At 36.4% G+C, this 19,521-nt stretch overlaps 3 protein-coding genes across 3 annotated transcripts; 2 read left to right on the top strand and 1 right to left on the bottom strand.

The window, feature by feature from the left end:
- Positions 1-617: 617 nt before the first annotated feature.
- On the top strand, positions 618-3,223 carry LOC131938697 (ficolin-1-like). Its single transcript, XM_059296827.1, has 3 exons — positions 618-714; positions 1,058-1,198; positions 2,547-3,223. The coding sequence occupies exons 1-3, from the start codon at positions 618-620 to the stop codon at positions 3,221-3,223; spliced, it is 915 nt and encodes a 304-aa protein (XP_059152810.1).
- A 12,028-nt stretch (positions 3,224-15,251) lies between these two features.
- LOC131938698 (general transcription factor II-I repeat domain-containing protein 2B-like) lies at positions 15,252-15,821 on the bottom strand. The gene has a single exon (XM_059296828.1). It carries the CDS (start codon positions 15,819-15,821, stop codon positions 15,252-15,254), a length of 570 nt encoding a protein of 189 aa, XP_059152811.1.
- Positions 15,822-17,049: 1,228 nt separating this feature from the next.
- Positions 17,050-17,586, top strand: LOC131938699 (mucin-5AC-like). Its single transcript, XM_059296829.1, has one exon. It carries the CDS (start codon positions 17,050-17,052, stop codon positions 17,584-17,586), a length of 537 nt encoding a protein of 178 aa, XP_059152812.1.
- Positions 17,587-19,521: the final 1,935 nt, after the last annotated feature.

Here is a 19,521-nt window from a genome sequence, read left to right on the forward strand (position 1 = left end):
TCCGGGGGTCGGTCAACATTTTCCGGCGGGGGGGGGGGGGGCGGATACTAGTAAAAGTATTTGTTTACTATAAATTCAATCTCGTTCGGTAGACTTTCTTCATGGTAGTTGGGAACAAATATTCTTATTTAAAAAAAAAAAGAATACACGAATTGATGCCGGATACAAAAATACAACAATAATTGGATTTGTGCTTACAATCTGAGAACATACATTAGACGAGTGAAGTATTTACTTTTCAAAGAGTTGTGAACTTACTAAACATGTTTCCGATATCATCCGATACCTAACCCGCTGTTTACTTCACACACCAGCCATTTCCTTAGCGGTGGAGGTCAGAGAGTTTGAGTACACAACCGTCGACACCAGAGGCGTAGCGACCCTTCCCGGCGCCCGGGGACATACTTTCAATTTGGCGCCCCCCTCGGGAGCAAATTTTCGATTTTCACCCCCCCTCGAACTTTTCATTTGCAACCCCCCTCAAACTTTCAATTTGGCGCCCCCCCTAAGGTCGGCGCCCGGGGACATATGTCCCCCCCCCGCCCCCCCCCCCCCTCGCTACGCCTCTGGTCGACACAACAGACTTTATGATACTCAAATTTCAAGAACGATTCTCTATGGACTCACCGATATTGTGTGCCATCAAATGCAAGTTCTACAACAAAACCTGCAACCATTTCGGTTTTAATGCTGATCGAAGTATTTGTTCTTTGGGTAAGTTTATATATACACTCTACAAAAAAAGCACACACGCACATGTGCCTATATATATAGACTAAAATAATCTAAGCTTTATCGACTCGACCATGCCAAACCCCTCTTAGACCATCGATTACTACAAAATATATATTTTTTTATATTTATCTCTTCATTGAATGTATATGTATATATCTGTAATAGAAAGGGACTAAAGTGTGCAGGATTATGTTAGTAAGTGGTCAGTTGACTTGAGGTTTATTGATCAATACGGTACGTGTATAATGTTAACACACAGTACCAATGCATGTAAAATACATGACAATTAGTTGAAGATGCAAATTTCGATTCCTTCTCACAGGCTATTGGAAGGTGCCAGCCAACACGACTGTCAGGAACGAGCAGATCTACTCTGTGGGCGGGAACTTTTGTGACACCAGGGCCAACGTCACGCTTCAGCCAAACGGTGACCTGACACCTTGTGACAAATACGCATGTGCTGGTGAGAGAAACTGTATATATATATATATATATATATATATATATATATATATATATATATATATATATATGTGTGTGTGTATATATATATATATACGTATTTGAATGATACATTTGTTTCAGTTAAACTCAGGGGCGTAGCGAGGGGGTGCGGGGGTGCGGAACGCACCGGGTGACACCATTTAGGGGGGTGACACCAAGGCAAAAAATAGCAAAATATATTGAGAAAAATGATAGTTCCACTTAATTCGAGTGTTAAATAGTCTTTTAAGAGGTGCAAATCGAATGTTTGAGGGGGGGGGGGGGGAGGGGGCGTGCAAATCGAAAATGGAAAGTTTGTCCACGGGAAGGGTCGCTACGCCTCTGAGTGGTGACATCATTACACCGGGTGACACCCGACCGCGCTACGCCACTGGTTAAACTACAATTAGAGACTTGCTGTCGCCGTCCACATGAAATAAAATGCGTTGATCTGGCTTACTGGTGTGGTTTGCCTATTAGCATGACATAATCCCTTGCCAATATTAGTCTCCGGCCATTCGCCTACCCTCTCCGTCATTACCCCTGTATATCACATCCCTTTTCACGAATCTCGTCTAAAATCTTCAGCAGGACATTTCCTCTTCGTCATTCACCCCCCCCCCCCTCTCCCGCAGGTCATTAAGTGATATGTGAAGATAGTGATAGATTATGGATTGGTTAGGGATAGTCATAAAGGATGAGTATGGAGACCTTAGTATGACAAGGGATAGAGACAGAGACAATGATTAGAACAAGAAAAGGGCAATCGATAGGTTTTGTGTTAGTGTAAGTAAATGTTCTGGACAAAGTAAGATGATAATTCACATTGTACGTATTTTTATTTTATATTTAATAGGATGCCACGAAAACAAAATACGCCTTACGTTCTACCCCGTCCGCCCATGATAGGCAGCATTCTAGTACATCCCTAGACTTGTCTGTCGCAATGCCCGTGAGGAGGGGCGAGAGCAAAATAAACCGATGGGTGACCCTCTACCCCTCTGAGTAGTCTAGCGGTAGAGAGCTGGACAGCTAACCCGTTAGTCTCGAGTTCGAATCCGGGTTCAAGTCAGTAGACCGTGATGGGTACCTAACTCACGTCAGTGAAAGTAAAGGCGGCTGGGCATAGTGCTGACCACACTTTCCGTTCATATGCCGAGGTCACAGAAAGAAGTAAACTCTACTTCACTTGCCCTATAGACCGTCAGGTTTGAAAGGGAACTTTATTTTACTTTACTACCCCTCTGCACAAATTAATGTCACTACGATGCGGTTCTCACTTCTTCTTGTGACGCTACTGATATTGTTTATGTTTTGATGTATTGCAGGACATGGCACTGCACTTGTACAGCACACAGATATTGAGACTATACCAATGTATAAATCGTGTAAAGACATCACAGACAAGACCAGCCCGAGGATGTTGATCCGACTGCTCAACGGTCTGGTCGTCATGTGTGACACGGACAGTGATGGGGGCGGCTGGACGATCTTCCAACGTCGTATCACAGGAGCTCTTGATTTTTTTCGAAAGTGGGCAGAGTACAGGGACGGGTTTGGGGACTACGAACTGGGCGAGTTTTACCTCGGTAATGAAAACATCCACTGCCTGACCAACGTCACAAGATACGACATGAGAGTGGACGTCAAATATAACGGGCAAAATAACACCTTCAACTTCACCGACTTTAGTCTTGCCAACGAGTTAAATGACTACAGATTTCTGTCATCATCAGCAAGTCCGGCGATGTACCAAGCACACTCCAATAAGAAATTTAGCACTTACGATTTCAATAGCGTTCCTTTTTATACTTTCAACATCCCAAATACTTATAGAACCGCCTGGTGGTTCTGCGAAACGAATTGTACGGATTATTATAACTTAAACCTTAACGGCGGCTGGAATAAAACGGCACCATACGGTGTCATAGCGAGGTCGGTCTCTAACACATCCAGTGTTGTGTTCACTGAGATGAAGATCAGAGAAGTTCAAACACCGAATTGAGTTTTCTTTTTTAAACGGTGTTAAACTGAACTATATTCTTGATGAGATGAAGTTTAGAGAAATTCTAGTACTGAATCGAGCTTTTATTTTTTTTTAAACTAATAAAAAAAATACTAATAGCTTTATTATTCACTCTTTTATGTATATAAACAATATAAATCATATATGAGAATAATTTTGGAAGTTATCTGCTAATTACGGTTTGTCGCGTTTTCGCGACATCCGGCAATAAGACATCAAATGGAACTTGTGTGCCAAGCAGGTATAACGAAATACGATGCATCGCCAAGATGTCATTCATTCAAGTATAATTGTAATTAAGTAAAGGATTTACAATATAGTCTTCGCATATACATAAAAGCGCACTTTAGAACGTTACGTTCCATGTGGTAGGTGAAGTAGAGTTCATCTGTTTCATTGACATTGACATATGGAGAGAGAGCGATGTTTGAATAATGTGATCATGTTGCTGGGTACAATATAACGAATTTAGCTTTGAAATAGTATTGTAAAATATTAGGAGACATAAAAAATAAATAGACAACAGGAAGTGAGGTGGTGGACCACTATCCTGGATACCACCAAAGAAAGGTCTTCACAGTGACCTTGACAATAATAACACTGAGCATAGACCTACACATAATAATAAATACAGTAAGGTTGAGTACTGACAAACATACCCTTCGCAGAGCTATTGAATACCCACATTAGTGGCATTATACTGGCATTTAGTACCGACAGCAGTGTTAGAGTACCCACATCTTCAGCACTGAGTACCAACATCAGCAGAGTTTCTTCCAGGCGAAGCCCCCCCCCCGAAAATTTTTTACCGCCCCCCCCCCCCCCCCGAACGAAATGAAATGTATGTAATTTATATAGAAAATATATACTTTTAACAGTGTCCGCCCCCGAAGAAAGTTTACCGCCCCCCCCCCCCCCCCCCCGAAAATTTCAAGTGCCCCCTGGAGAAAAAAGTCTGGAAGAAACACTGAACATCAGTTACACTGAGCAACCACAGTTTGAGCAATGAGCACTCACAGCAGTGCTACTGAGTACCCACTGCTAAGGCTGAGTACCTACACCAACGTTTTCGATTACCAACAGCTCCAGCGCTGAGTACCCACAGCAGTGACACCAAGAACCGACTGCAGTAACACTGAGTACCCACAGCTTCAACAGTGAGTACACATGGCTTCAACACTCAGTACCCACTGTTTCAGCACAGAGTACCCATACCAGTGGCAATATGTAGCTACAGCACTGTCATTGGTAATCAATATCAGAATCAGTTGAGAACAATAGCCGTAGCACGAATCGGAAACATAGGGTACCATCAACAATAGCAGTGAGTACCCACACCGGTGGCACTGAGTACCCAGAGCAGTGACACTAAGTACCCACAGCAGTTGCATTGAGAATTGACGAATATACGATGGCTGAACACTGTCATTTAGGACAGTATTTGTTCACGTGCTTTGTGCGTATAGCAAATATATGTCAAATTAGAAATATGCGTCTTTATTAGTTGAACTTGAATAAGAGTTCACGAAAATTACGTAACCGGGGACAACTAAGGCTCTACACATTGAAGGAAGTCCTTTCATATGTAGTGTGTTACTGTAGTGTAGTAGGACCACGACAGCAAAGCTTCAAAATACCCATTCATAAGAGTTAGCTAGTGAGCAGGTGCAGCAGAGTTATGTAACTCTATGCCTGAGCTAATAAAGTATAGTTTTCATGAATTTTGCAAGTGGTTCTACATCTCCTTGCATGTCCGTATGTTCAGTTTGTGATATTCTATTGTTTGTGCGTGGAGATTTAGAGAAACACGTGACAGTAAAAATAGTAAAATGACCCGGACTAAAAAAAATAATTAAATTACTGTTTGGCCCATAAGTGCCTGATGTGGCGTTTTCGCGACATACCGTAATTAGCATAAAAAATAAGTCCAAATTTAAAAACAACTATATACCTCAAATTCAGTGTCAGTATGATGAGATAAAATGAGCACAAATAATTTTTTACACGCTTGGAACATAATTCAGGCATTAAGGGGTTAAAAGAACTATATGTTTGAAGCCGTAACTATTATTATAAATAGAACTATTGGTTTTTTTTAAAGCTTAATTAGTGAATGAATCAAGAAACGAAAGCGACTGGGTCGAGTGAAGTAGAAAGTCTTGTGAGGGTTATTTTACTAGACAAATCGAAGGATAGGGAGAGGCGTAGCGAGGGGGTGTGGGGGGGGGGGGGGGGCGGGGAGTTTGGACCGCACCGGGTGACACCATTTAGGGGGGGGGAGACACCAAGGCAAAATATAGCAAAATATATAGAGACAAATGATAATTCCACTTAATTAAGTGATTAATTCGAGTGTTAAATAGTGTTTTAAGAGGTGCAAACCGAAATTTTGAGGGGGAGGGGGTGTGCAAATCGAAAGTTAGAGGGGTGGGGTGCAAATCGATAATTAAAAGTTTGTACCCGGGAAGGGTCGCTACGCCTCTGGGGATGGTGGGTCAAGGCCAGTGTGTAACGGGAGAAAAGATTAAACAGACATTTTAACTTTAAGCAATTTGTTGTTCAGTCAAATTTCGTTTGGATACTTGTGATGACGCTAAGTTAGGTCGGATAGGTCAAGTAGAAGAAGTTAATAGAAACAGGCTATAGCTAGTTGGTTAGAGAGACCAATGAAAGTACAGGAGCTGACCGGTCACGTGGGACGGCCAGCTGACCACTGAAGCGTTGGTCTCAGTTAGGCCAGGTAGTTGATAGCTAGCAAAGAGAACGATCAGAGTTAGGTAGAGAAATTATGTAGAGTTAGGTAGAGCAGTGTTTCTTCCAGACTTTTTTCTCCGGGGGGGGGGGGGGGGGGCACTTGAAATTTTTGAGGGGGCCGTTAACATTTTTAGTAAAAGTGTATGTTTACTATATAAAATCCATCTCGTTCGGGGGGGGGGGGAGGTAGACTTTACCCCAATAGAGATGCCTGGAAGAAACTCTGAGGTAGAGACGGTCAGAAATATGTAGAGCTAGGGAACAGTTAGATAGTGTTAGGATAGGTCATGGGAGTGCGTAGTTAGTAGTAGTACAGTAAACAGTTAGATATAAGTAGTAGTAGTACAGTATAGATTAGTTAGGTAGGTAGGAAGTTGATTGTGTACATTTGAATAAAGAACATTATACTTTGACTTGAACTTGTGTGTTGGATTTTCTTCATCACCCCCACTCTCACATTTTGTGGTTGCTGTTTTCCAACCATCACAACTTGCTGAAGATCTTCCATTCGCTCCCAAACAGGGGCGTAGCGAGGGGGGGGGGGGGCGGGGGGTGCGGACCGCACCGAGTGACACCATTTAGGGGGGCGACACCAAGGCAATAGTAAAATATATAGAGAAAAACTTGAGCGGGGGGGGGGTGCAAATCGAAAGTTTGAGCGGGGGGGGGGGGGGGGGGGAGGGTGCAAATCGAAAACTTGAAAGTTTGTCCCCGGGAAGGGTCGCTACGCCTCTGGGGGATGACACCATTAAGTGACACCTGACCTCGCTACGCCACTGCTCCCAACCTCACAATACTTGAAACTTTTCTTACAGACATAGACTACGGGGATGTGGTCCACGCGCTGGCACTCGACAGGGTATTTTACGATGTGTGTGTGTGTGTGTGTGTGTGTGTGTGTGTGTGTGTGTGCTTGCAGGTAAACGAACTGAAACATGCATTATAACAAGCGCGCGTTAAAATATTTCAAATTTTTTAAAATGAAAGATGAAAATAGGCTACTATTAGTGTTACATTAAATTAGGGCATTGCACAGATATTTTCGTGGTTTCAATCAGGACGGAGCAGACCGAAAGACCGACAGCGTCACCTCTGGCTGGTTGTCGTAGGACATTACAAATAGGACATTACAAGTAGGACATCACAAGTAGGACATTACAAGTAGGACATTACAAGTAGGACATCACAAGTAGGACATTACAAGTAGGACATTACTGGTAAGACATTACTAGTAGGACATCACAAGTAGGACATCACAAGTAGGACATCACAAGTAACACATCACAAGAAGGACATCACAAGTAGGACATTACTAGTAGGACATTACAAGTAGGACATCACAAGTATGACATTACAAGTATGACATTACAAGTATGACATAACAAGTATGACATAACAAGTATGACATTACCGAAGGACATCACAAGCTAGACATGCATCGTGTTGACAGACAAGTGCAGGAGGAGTAAAGGGCTTGGACGACGCCCGTGAATACATTTGACTATAATGAGGACCTGACTTGATTAACGGGAAGTAAAGCCAGCGGAGCAGTGGGCTATTTAAATAACTATAAAAAAAAATCTTGGGCCACTATATTATCTATTGGAAACTTTCACTAATATTTAGGAAGAGACACGATTTTCTTTACAGTTTACATAATAGTGCAGTATTATATATTTTAAGAAAATAATTCATTTTCTTCTTTTTAGTGCATTAGTACATAAAAGCTTGTTATTGAAAAAATGTATGCATTTTTTCAGTACTTTAAATTTTTTAATACAATAGAGTTTCACGATTTAAAAATTTTGCGCACCAAATGAACTTCAAAATATTGAGGAATAACGGTGGGCGCCCCCTACTTTAATAAGGAAATTTTAATCAATTCAAAAACAGCACTAGCTTGTCATAAACTGACAGGTGCGGTCCTCTTCTGACAGTTCGGATTACCCACCTGCACATTTCAGCCTTGATACCTGCCACGCGGAAAACATTGAACCAGAATTCAGTTACGACACAGATTGTGCAACATGAATTGGGTCCTTTGTTTCGCTTCTTTGACGCTCGTTATTACCCTGGATAAAAAAGGTTAACTTTTAAAGATTTTTTTAACGAGCTATGAGGACATGAATGAAGAGAATGCTCAATTTATTTTTCTTTGGACTTATGTTGCTTTATTTCATTCAAATATGAAAGTATTAAACGTGAAGTGCTTTTGAAATTATTAATATGTGTTGGCAGTTAACGATATTTATCTTTGTTCAATAATCTTTTTTTTGCATGTAGGTGCCTATAAAAGCTTATATTAGACATATATATATATATATAAATGCAGATATATATATATATATATATATATATATATATATATATATATATATATATATACTTTAAACAAATATTAGTGTCCTGCATTGAAACAACAACATCGTCTTCAATTAGTGGTATGTAGATTCTAATTATATTAATTAATAGTATACTTATTTCAATTATTTTAATTAACTGTATGCAGATTTTTAATTAGTGGTATGAAGATTCAAATTATTTTACAGTGTGGGATACAGATTTTAATTTTTATAAAAATCATTAGTGATAATTTTATTCTATTTATGTTAGATGCATGTGGATTCTATTTCATTTAAAAGCATTTGAATTATATTTTTTTCGTTTAGTGGTGGGCCTAAAATTAAATATATATTATTTTTATTTGCTATATATTTTATAAACGTTAAGGATTACTTATTAACCAAATGTGTAATGTGTCATACAAAAACACCAGTTGAGGAGCAATGCGGCAAACTGCTGGTAGCGAATCTAGAAATTTGGAATGGTCCATTTCAAGGATTTAAAAACTTTTCGATATTTGGGGAGAATGAGACTTCACTACGTGAACATTTTTGCAAGTACGTTCTTGTTCGTTAGTAGTTCAGATATAATAATCACGATAGAATTGTATTACATTCAGAGTTTCTTCCAGGCATCTCTTCGGGGGGGGGGGGGGGGGCAAAGCCCCCCCGAAGATTTTTTACCCCCCCCCCCCGAACGAAATGAAATTTATATAATTTATATAGAAAATATATACTTTTAACAGTGTCCCCCCCCCCCCCCCCCGAAGAAAGTCTACCGCCCCCCCCCCCCGAAAATTTCAAGTGCCCCTACGGAGAAAAAAGTCTGGAATAAACACTGATTACATTATGTTAAAATTGCAAAAATATTTTGAAAGAAGAATTCACGTTCTGTTAGATTTTTTTTTGAGCTTAACTTTTAAGATTGAGGGCGTCAGGTCTAAAGCGAGGCACCTTGAATTTCCCAAACTTAAGTCGGGTATCTATCCCTTCTGTGTCGACTAACGAACCGATAATAGTCTTGTTGTTGATAATCGAACTCAAGACTCGCGGGTCAGTAAACCAATTGTCGTACCTCAATTTCATCTACTACGTATGAAAGGAATTGTTATTTAATATGCTATTACATTTGGCTAATTTCGCTTATCTGTAACTTTAAGGACAACCACCAATAAATTAAAAAAAAAACAACCAAAAAAGTGATATGGAAAGAATTACAATAAAGTTTCATATTTAAACATTTGTGTGTGTGTGTTTATTTTTCTTTCTTTTAATACCGATAATAACACTATTTCCTCAACGATAGATATTCCCTTATAGAAAACTCTATCTGCACAAATTAGATTAAATAGTTTTTTCTTTATTTGGCAGCTCGAGCGCCCTACTGGGGCAGGTGTTCAAGATTTGTGGTGAGAGCATTTGGGTTAACTATCTCGAGCAGAAAGGGTTCGCTGATTGGGGTTGCACTGAAGAAGGATATACAGGTGAAGATTCCTTTATAGTGTGATACACATTTTTATTTTTAACCATTCAATGAAGTATATATTATATGTAAGGACATGATTTATTGTAAATAAGGCATAGAATTTTTAAAATCATACACACTCAAAAAACAAACAAACAATTAATATTCTTAGTCTACCATGTCAGAGAGCTAAAGCTGTATTTTATGTGTCTTGGAGCTAGATTTGTAGGTTTGTTTCATAGTGATATAATTACAACTAGCTGCATTCCAGCGCTTCGTCACGGTGAATCTTTTTAAAATGTACCAACTTGGGAACAGAACAAAACTATACACAAACACAAAAGAAAACACAAACCCAACGCAAAGAAAAACACAAAAGAAAACACAAAAACAAAAGAAAACACAAGCACAATACAAACCCAATGTAAACGCAAACGCAAAAAAAAACATAAACAAAAACACAAACGCAACAGGCAAACACAAAAGAAAAAACAAACACAAATACAATGCAAACACAAATGCATACGCAAAAAAACACAAACAAAAACTAAAACGCATAACATAAACACAACTTAAATGCACGCATAAACACATAGTGCTCACCGTTTAGCCCCGGGGCGCTAAATCGCATCCGGCCGGGGTGCCGGCGTATCCGCCTGATTCAACTTATTATCGACTATAATACCCCAACTTATCCATAAAATAAACAAAAGGCAATATTTAAAATATCTGTATTTTATCAATCCATGCTAATTTTTTAACAGCTTGAGTTGAATTTCTTTTTAAATTACCTTCCTTAGCAAAATTATAAAAGATTTTAATTAATTAGTATTTTTACCCTACTGTTATTAAAATGAATCCAATGTTTCTAATTATCTAAGCGAAAGTATTATTTGACATTGATCCGTATAAAATATTTTAGCAATGTGTGTGTATTAAATATTTTGTTCACGTTATGCGAAAAAGTAAAAACAGTATCAACTATACAAAAAATATAAGTCGTTATTTAATGAAATCCTACCTGCGTTGCAAGTAAAAAGCACGACTTTTGATATGATTACTTTTATGGTTCCAAAATTTATAGCGATGACGGACTGACACACTACCACCAGCTTGCTTCCTACTATTAGATTTTAAATTAAGTGTATTTTGGTATTTCGACATACGAGAGCCTCCCCCCGAAGAGATGACTGGAAGAAACTCTTTATACATCTATACATAACACTAACTTTCACCACAACCACAAACATGATTATAAACAAAAACATTTCCCAATCCATCCAATCGCCATAACTATTCCACTAATTATCCTAATTGTTGTAATTATTCATATAATTACCCCTATCACTATAATTATTCTTATCCTTTATTCTTTCTTGTCCTTGTTTTTCCTCATTCCTTATCACTATCCTTATAATTATTTCTATCGCTACTCCTATCCCTATTTTAGACGTTTCCCTTTCCCTATATAGTTCCCTATCCCATTTTATTTTCTCTAATCTTTATTCATTAACCCTATCCCATTTCGTTTTCCCTATCACTATAGTTATCGATATTTTTTACCTATTCCTGTAGCTAACACTATTCTTTTCCTTATCCCTATCGCTATCACTTCTATCAACCCATCTGTTTCCTTATTTCCCATTTAATTTTCTATAACATTATCACGATTGGTTCACTTAGCAATTCAATTTCCTTTTCACTATCATTATTCATATCCCTTACCAATTCCTGTATTTTCACATATACCTACACCTGTATCCGAACACGTTACTTTGCATGTATCCATTGTTTCTTCCAGACTTTCTTCAGGGGGGGGGGGGAATGGCGGTGCGCCCCCTCCCACCCCGAAGAGATGCTTGGAAGAAACTCTGTCTGTATCAATTATTACTTTATCTCTTTACCTAACTAAATGAACGGTAGGTGATTGATTGTGGGGTAATGTCCTACAACAGTTTTTTTGGTCGGGGGGTTATACGCTGTGGTTATATACTGGGAGTAATTAATTTGAGGAGGTAATGGCGGGGGTGGGGGGAATGCCCAGGAGTATTTAACAGGTTTTTGAGGTCAATCTTTCGACACCTTATTATTCCCCTGTCCCTTTCCGCTTGACAAACATCTTAAACATATCACCTATACAGATTTTTAATTTTACAAAAGCTAAATGTTTGAATTCATTAATAACCCTTTACTCATTTGGCCTACTTTTAAAAATATAATTCAGCATAAATTCCAATCCACCATAAGTAAATAAGCACATTTTCTTGAATATCTAACGTATATTGCAAATACACAAATGGGTCGTCCATAAAAGACGGGGGTTTTGACTTTTGTGACGTTGTGTGACGAGGGGGACGGGTTCAGGCTTTTAAGACGATTAGTGAAGAGGGAGAGAGGGGCAGAGACAGTGTGACGTCACATTGTCTTAATCCCACGAATTGAGTAACATGCATTTTCTTTTTTAGTTTTAAGAAAAATAAACTTACTAAATACTTATTTTTTTTTACATAGGTTGCGATACTTCTAACAAAATGTATACTTCTGTGTAAGCTGTCAAGATTGTGAAATAAATCGTTGTTCTAATTGAATTTTCATACAATTGGACGATGTATATTGTGTAGTAGACTGCCGTATTTGCTAAAATTTAGAAATATGTATGTCTATAGATATGTAGAACCTGTTACTGATATTATTACTTAACCGTTTGTTTATTCAAAATTTGCATACTTTTGTTGTATTGATAAACAAAGTAACTTTTGTTATAGGCCTACTTTAAAAAAAATTATGTTGTTAATAAAACTTCTATACATTTTGCTAAGATTTAAGTAAGTGTGAGTATTTTTTGTCATTTTTCTTTATCCTCTTCGCTAACAGTAAAACACGCAATTTAATACTCTAGTTGAGAGCAATTTGTTTTTAAAATCTATGACATTAATATTGCTATGTGAGAGATGGTATCCATAAAGTCCATTATGTGAACTGTAACAGAGAAATTGAAGCTCTAGGCATAGTTCTAACAGTTAAACAATTCACATACTATACTAAATATATTGTTATTCTCATGTAAATCTTTATGGGTGCAAAAAATATCTAAATTTACATAAATTATTTTTAAATTATTTAATCCTTTCAGATTTATTATTGCCTCGCTGTATAAGTGTTTACCTGCTGGTTCCACGCATGGGTCCTGCACGCTCATTATTAATGCTGTGTCGACGAGCGGCAATTTTTAAACGATGAAAACACAGAACAATTGTAAATTAGGGGGGTGGGGGGGGGGGTGATGTGGAGTGTGAAGTTTTTTTGTTGGGGGCGGGGGGTGGGGGTCTGACGTTTTGTGACGATGTGTGACGCAAGGAAAAGTGGTGGGGGGGGGGGGTTAAAAAGTAGCCAAAGTAAAACCTGATTTTATTTATAGCACCATTTAAAATAATGAAAATATCTACTAATTTCATAAAATCCTTAGGCGCTTTTCTCTTTAAGAAAGATAAATAGCAACTAAACAGGTAATTATAATTATTAAAGTAAAAAAAAAGACACCAAATCACACCGGCCGTGAACGCACTGTAAATTATTTATATCAAGAAGACCTACAAATAAAATTATATATTGTCTTAATTTAAAATGATTCTATTATTATAATTCAAATTTTACTTTTTATGAAATATTGCTTCAGAGCTGAATTGTTTACTAATTATAATTTATTTTATCACTACTTAAAAGACCTAATTTCCACCATTAAAGCTCATTTCCGCCATATTAGTTATTTTTTTATGTAAGTTTAATGGAGAAGACCGAGTTGACGAGAATCAGTCCATCCTATTGTCGACATGGATTAAAAACGTGCTTTTTACTTTCTCGTATATACGAAGTATAGAGAAAGTCTTGTAATCGTGCAAAAAAAAAAAAATCGAGATTTTTACAAATCTCGACGTTTCACATCTCACTGATACGGAAAAACATAATTTTGCAATCTTTTCCGTATGTCAGTGTATCTGTGTGTGTGTGTGTGTGTGTTTATGTCTGTGTGTAAACACGATAACTTGAGTACCGTTACAGCTAGGTTGATGAAATTTTATATATAAGTATTTTATAAAAATCTTAGATCCGTATCAATTTTTGAGCGATTTCCGATAAACGGAAGTGGTACTTTTTCTACTTTGAATTTTTCAAAAGCCTATAACTTGAGTACTATGTCAGATAGATAAATGAAATTTGATATGTAAGTAAAAGATCTAATTCTCTACCTGCTGTCAAATTTTGAGTAATTTCCGTTGACCGGAAGTACTTATTTACGCAATTACTGATTTCTCAAAAAACGTATGTAAATTTATAAAGTACTAATAATATTGCGCACTATTATGCACATCTTTATTTAGCATTCACTTGGTGTGCATTTCTTTTTTCTACGAGATTATATTCTATTTTAAAAAAATTGAGTATTTAAAATGGATTAAAAATCATGTCTAGAAGTCTATATCCCGAGTTGCCATTCCCCGTAGTGTTATATAAGAATATTCGAGAAAGTTTAGGGGAGATCACTCCCGGTTTATTTAGATTTTGCAATCAAAGCGACCATAAAAATAATAAAAAAAAAATAAAAACTTAAGCCTTTAAAAAAATAAGAAATATAATATTTTTGGAATCGATTAGCTTTTCACAAAAAAACCAGTGCAAAGCCTCACCGGGACGGCTTGTATAATATAAATTAGGTGATCTTTTAGACCAGGGGTTCCCAACCTTTTTTACATTAGAGCACATTCTAAAATATCGGTAGGTCATTTTCCCATAATTTATTTTCTTATTTTCTTATTTTCTTATAGTCATAATGTATTAATAAATAATAAACCAAAATGTTTCAAAATAATAAAATTATTTGACATTTTTTTCAAATTGCATACACACAGAGAAATGTATTTACAAAACCTAAAGAAAGTAAACAAAACACATAAATACAAAGAAAACATTTAATTAAAAAATATAATAAAGTCAATGTGATCTTTGGCATTGCATTTCATTGGCAAGAGCTTCATAGTTAGGAGCGTATGACGATAATCCTGTTAGCAGACAATCATAAAAATGCTCATCGGTGAGTCGAGATCTATATCTTGATTTTATTAAGTTCATGTTTGAAAACAATGATTCACATAAATATGTCGAACCGTAAAATGATTTAATTTTATATGCCGCTTTTTTCAACAATGGGAACTTTTCTCTATCCACTGTATTCCAAAAGTCCTCTGACATTAAGGATTTGAGCAAAATATCATTCTTAAGGTCCAACATTTCTAACTCTAGTTCTTCTGTTTTACCTTGAACAAAATCTGCAATACATGCGGTTATTTCCATAACATTTATTTGGCAAGTAAACGGATTGATACAGAAGGAAACTATTGGCTCAATATGTTTAAACTGCAAAAATGTCTCTTCAAACTGTTTTTTTTTACTATTGAAGATGCTTAATAAATAATGTCCCATTTAATTCATTATCGCCTAGCATTTTCTTCATATGTGCAAAATGCACTAGAGAATTGATCTGCAGATTTGATATCAACAACTCCAATATAGCTTTAAATGACTTTACAGAGCTTATCATTTCAGCTAAGCTTTTGTCTTTACTCTGCAACTCCAAATTTAAAGAATTCAATTTTTCCATGATGTCTGTGAGAAATCCCAAATCAATCAGCCAGCCAGAGTCAGCTAGTTCATCATAATTTTCCCTTCTATTGTTTATAAATGTTTTTATTTCTTCAATTAAACTCACAAATCTTGTAAGAACCTTTCCTTTACTGAGCCAACGTACTTCAGTATGCAGAATAAGATAATTTTCTTTATCTTCAGTACCTTCTAACAGGGCCTTAAAAAGTCGGTGTTGCAAAGGAACTGCTCGAATAGAATTGATTATTTTTGTAACTATTTTCATGACGTGTTCAAATGGCAAAATTTTACAACACAGAATTTCCTGGTGGATAATACAATGGTAGGACATGAAGTTTGAAAAGGAATCTTCCTTCATGCAGAGAGCCTTCGGCGTTTATCGGATCAGTTCGTGGCGTTCGTTCTATTCGTTCACTTCGCCGCTAGACAAGTTGGGACAAGTATCGAACATATTTAATAAACCTAGGCAGTAGAAAAAAATAAAACTGTAACAAATTAATAAAAATAAATCATAATTTAAAATAATGTTTATGAAAAAAATTCTGTCTCTGTCGAATAGTGAGGGGCGGGCACATACGAATCGTTCAGCGGGCACCATGGCGTCCATGGGGACAGAGTTGGGAACCCCTGTTTTAGACGATAAGCATATTTTCAGCTTGTAAAAAATGCTTTGTTTTTACACGCTACACCCTTTAAAATGTGTCAAGAATGATGAACTGCTTGTGTCTTCTGAAGCGTTCTTGGTCGGATTTATTATGCAAATTAAATTTCCAAGTAAAACAATTGACGTCGATTCATACACATGTAAACTACCGACGTGAAATCTATTATTAGAACCTGACTTTGGAAAACGGTAATTATTCTACTTAGAATTATGCATATATATATATATATATATATATATATATATATATATATATATATATATATATATATATATATATATAAACTATAGCCACTTCGCTTGAAAGAACTTAAATACATGTTTTGCTTATTTCTCAGATTTGATAGCATTGCAGTTGTGTTTAAAAAGTGGGAATTTGCGGGACGAAATCGAGCACTGTCAAAGCCAACCAGTAAATAACAGTTGCATGTATGAAAAGCTTTGAACTATCTTCTTCGGCATTATGTGTGTTAAATATTTTTTCACGAGTTCTGCTTTTGTTATTTAGCATTTTAGCTTATAGTTTTGTGCCCTGTTTTCTTTTACTGACTTTTAAAAAAGCAGTTTTGTATCAAAATACTATCGATCTGAAATCAATGACTAGAATCTTCTTCTATTGTTCCATTCATGCATGCCACGATACGTTTTCTTTAAGTTCGCTAGGCTGTGCTGTAAAATTACATCTCAACAGTTTTATAAACATGTTCCTTATTTTCTTTTTTTACTTGTGTTCCTATGTGTTCTCTGGAAGGTACTGAATGCATATGTTATTCTTATTTGGTAGTATGTGTGTTTTTTAAATCTAAGTTTTTTTCAAACAGTGAAATTTTTAATTAGTTATTAATTTTATCCTTTCTTTTAGAATGCATGGCCTCTAATACTTTTATAAACGAACTATTCTAACTAAAGGGTCGCATCTACTATGAGGGATTGTCTAGCAGAGTATGCCGGCAACAACTGCAAGCCTGGGGATGAAGATAGGGTTTACAATGCAGTGAAAAGTATTTTATCAACGCTGCATGCATTTATTTGCAAGCCGGAGGAGACCACCATCAATACCACCTCTAGCCCCACAGTCACGACCGACAGGACCACGACGACTAGCTATGTCACGACTCAGGAAACTACCGGCAAACCAAACGATACACTCACCACCCGGATTGTCCATGATGCTACCACCACATACCCCCGCACCACCACGACCTCAGCTTCAACCAACGCAGCAGGTACCACCGCTACAACTCAAACATCGGCCACCACTGTAGACACAACATCACCGAACCAAGCCACCACTTCGCAAGCCCCACCTAATGTTGAATACGAGTGTTACAAATGTAACAGTGGCTGCAACATGAACAAACCAAACCGCAAGTGTCCCGCCAACGGTAAAATGAGGTTCAACACACCGACCATCAAGTGCACCGGCCCGTGTGTTTCATTTGTCAACACAACCAGTTAGTATTGATTTTTTAGTTCTCAGATATAAATCATGGCAATAGGCTAAACATAAGTTTACAATTGCCGACAGTTGAGCCAACACAAGAGGTTTTAGTTTAGTGCTGCTGTGATCAGAGCCCCAACGAGACTAACACACGACTAGCTAATGCAGAAGGAGCAACCATTCTTATGTTAAATGTAAATGTTGTCGGTACAAAGATTACCCATGGGGCAGCTGAAGTAGAGTTCACAAATTTTTCTTAAAATAGCAGTGCAATAATAAACAATATGCACATCGCTTTTAATTTGACTAACGTGAGTCAAGTGTTCATCAAAGTATCGTGGACTCAGAATGTCTCGGGCCCAAGCGCGGAATCCGAACTCTGGACTTCCGGGTTAGCAGTCATACGATCTATCATTCGACATCACAATTCAACAAACACGTTTCTGTTTCATTTATTTTTAAATCTTAGTAACTGGAATGTTCGGCTACTTTAAAACATTGCTTACATGTAGAATTAATCATCCTCATCAAACGAAATATAGCACTTAAATCTATCTGGACCTTTATTTATTGAACATTCCTACCGAATTTCGACTGAAAGGAATAATGACAATTTGCAGGCTTAAATGTATCCGATATAAATAATACAAATAAACCGCTGTTTAAATAAGTTTCATTGTATAACCCACTTTAAACGAGTTAGCTTCCACTTTGTTGCTACTAAATGTATTTGCTCTTGTCCTAGATGTTATTCGTGGTTGTTCAGATGGCGCCTTCCCCGACCTGACGTTCAAACCAACCAACAAATGCCTGACCTACAATTCCATGTTCATGTGTTTTTGTACTGGGGACCGCTGTAACACGAGAAACATGCAAAAAGAAGTAGTGTAGAACATACATGACCATCATACCCACACAAGGACTTCGACTTGGCTTACTTAGTGGTGAAATAAACCAATATATAAACATAAAAAAGCATCTAAGTGCATTTAAATTATTAAAGGGGAATAACACTTTATAAACTATTTTAAATATTATTTTGATTCAATTAAGGTTACTTATAACATTAAGTCTAAAGAATTGAGTATAAACTAATACACTTTATATATATATATATATATATATATATATATATATATATATATATATATATATATATATATATATATATATATATATATATATATACACACATATATACATATATATATATATATATATATATATATATATATATATATATATATATATATATATATATATAATGTGCCTTTATGATCATATTAAATTAGAAAATTTTGATACATCCATAAAAGCTTAGAGTAACGAACTTTAATTGGACCTCACTTTCTTATCAGTTTTAATAGCGTACAGTAGATTTAATTTCCAAATAGTTATTTTAGTTTTTTCTTGAGGAAAATTTCTGTTCGAATTTTAGTACATTATGTAGACCTATGCAAAACTGTTCTTAGGTCTCTATTACGTGCTTTTATACATACAATTCAAGACTTCTCGTACTATCAAAATTTAAAGGAAAATTAAGTCAATTGGCAGCCCATTGTCTAATGATTTGCTACTTCGATTTTTTTTTCTGTAAAGTCTACCAACTTGTCTTCCGAAATAAAATTAATGTTAAACTGAATATGTTGATTACATTTTTAAACTAGTGCCCCCATTACCTCGCTGAATCTATCTTTATTAAATTTAATATAATTTATGTAAGTTTAGTATCTATATATACACATTTTGATCTAAATGTTTTAAATACGGCTTCACTTTCATGATTTAAATGTGTGTTGGTTTTATTGGTTCATTATTCAATGACTTATTAAATTTATATATTCTTAAATTTGCTTAGATTTACAGTATCGTCCTTTTTGTTTACACTAACCTTTAAACTTTGGTCTGTTTGGTTATATTGTAAATTAAAACGTAAACTAATATTTCACTCAT

The sequence above is a fragment of the Physella acuta genome, unplaced genomic scaffold (assembly GCF_028476545.2).
Source record: "Physella acuta isolate Inbredline_101_S28 unplaced genomic scaffold, ASM2847654v3 ptg000255l, whole genome shotgun sequence".
Classification (NCBI taxonomy): Eukaryota; Metazoa; Mollusca; class Gastropoda; family Physidae; genus Physella; species Physella acuta.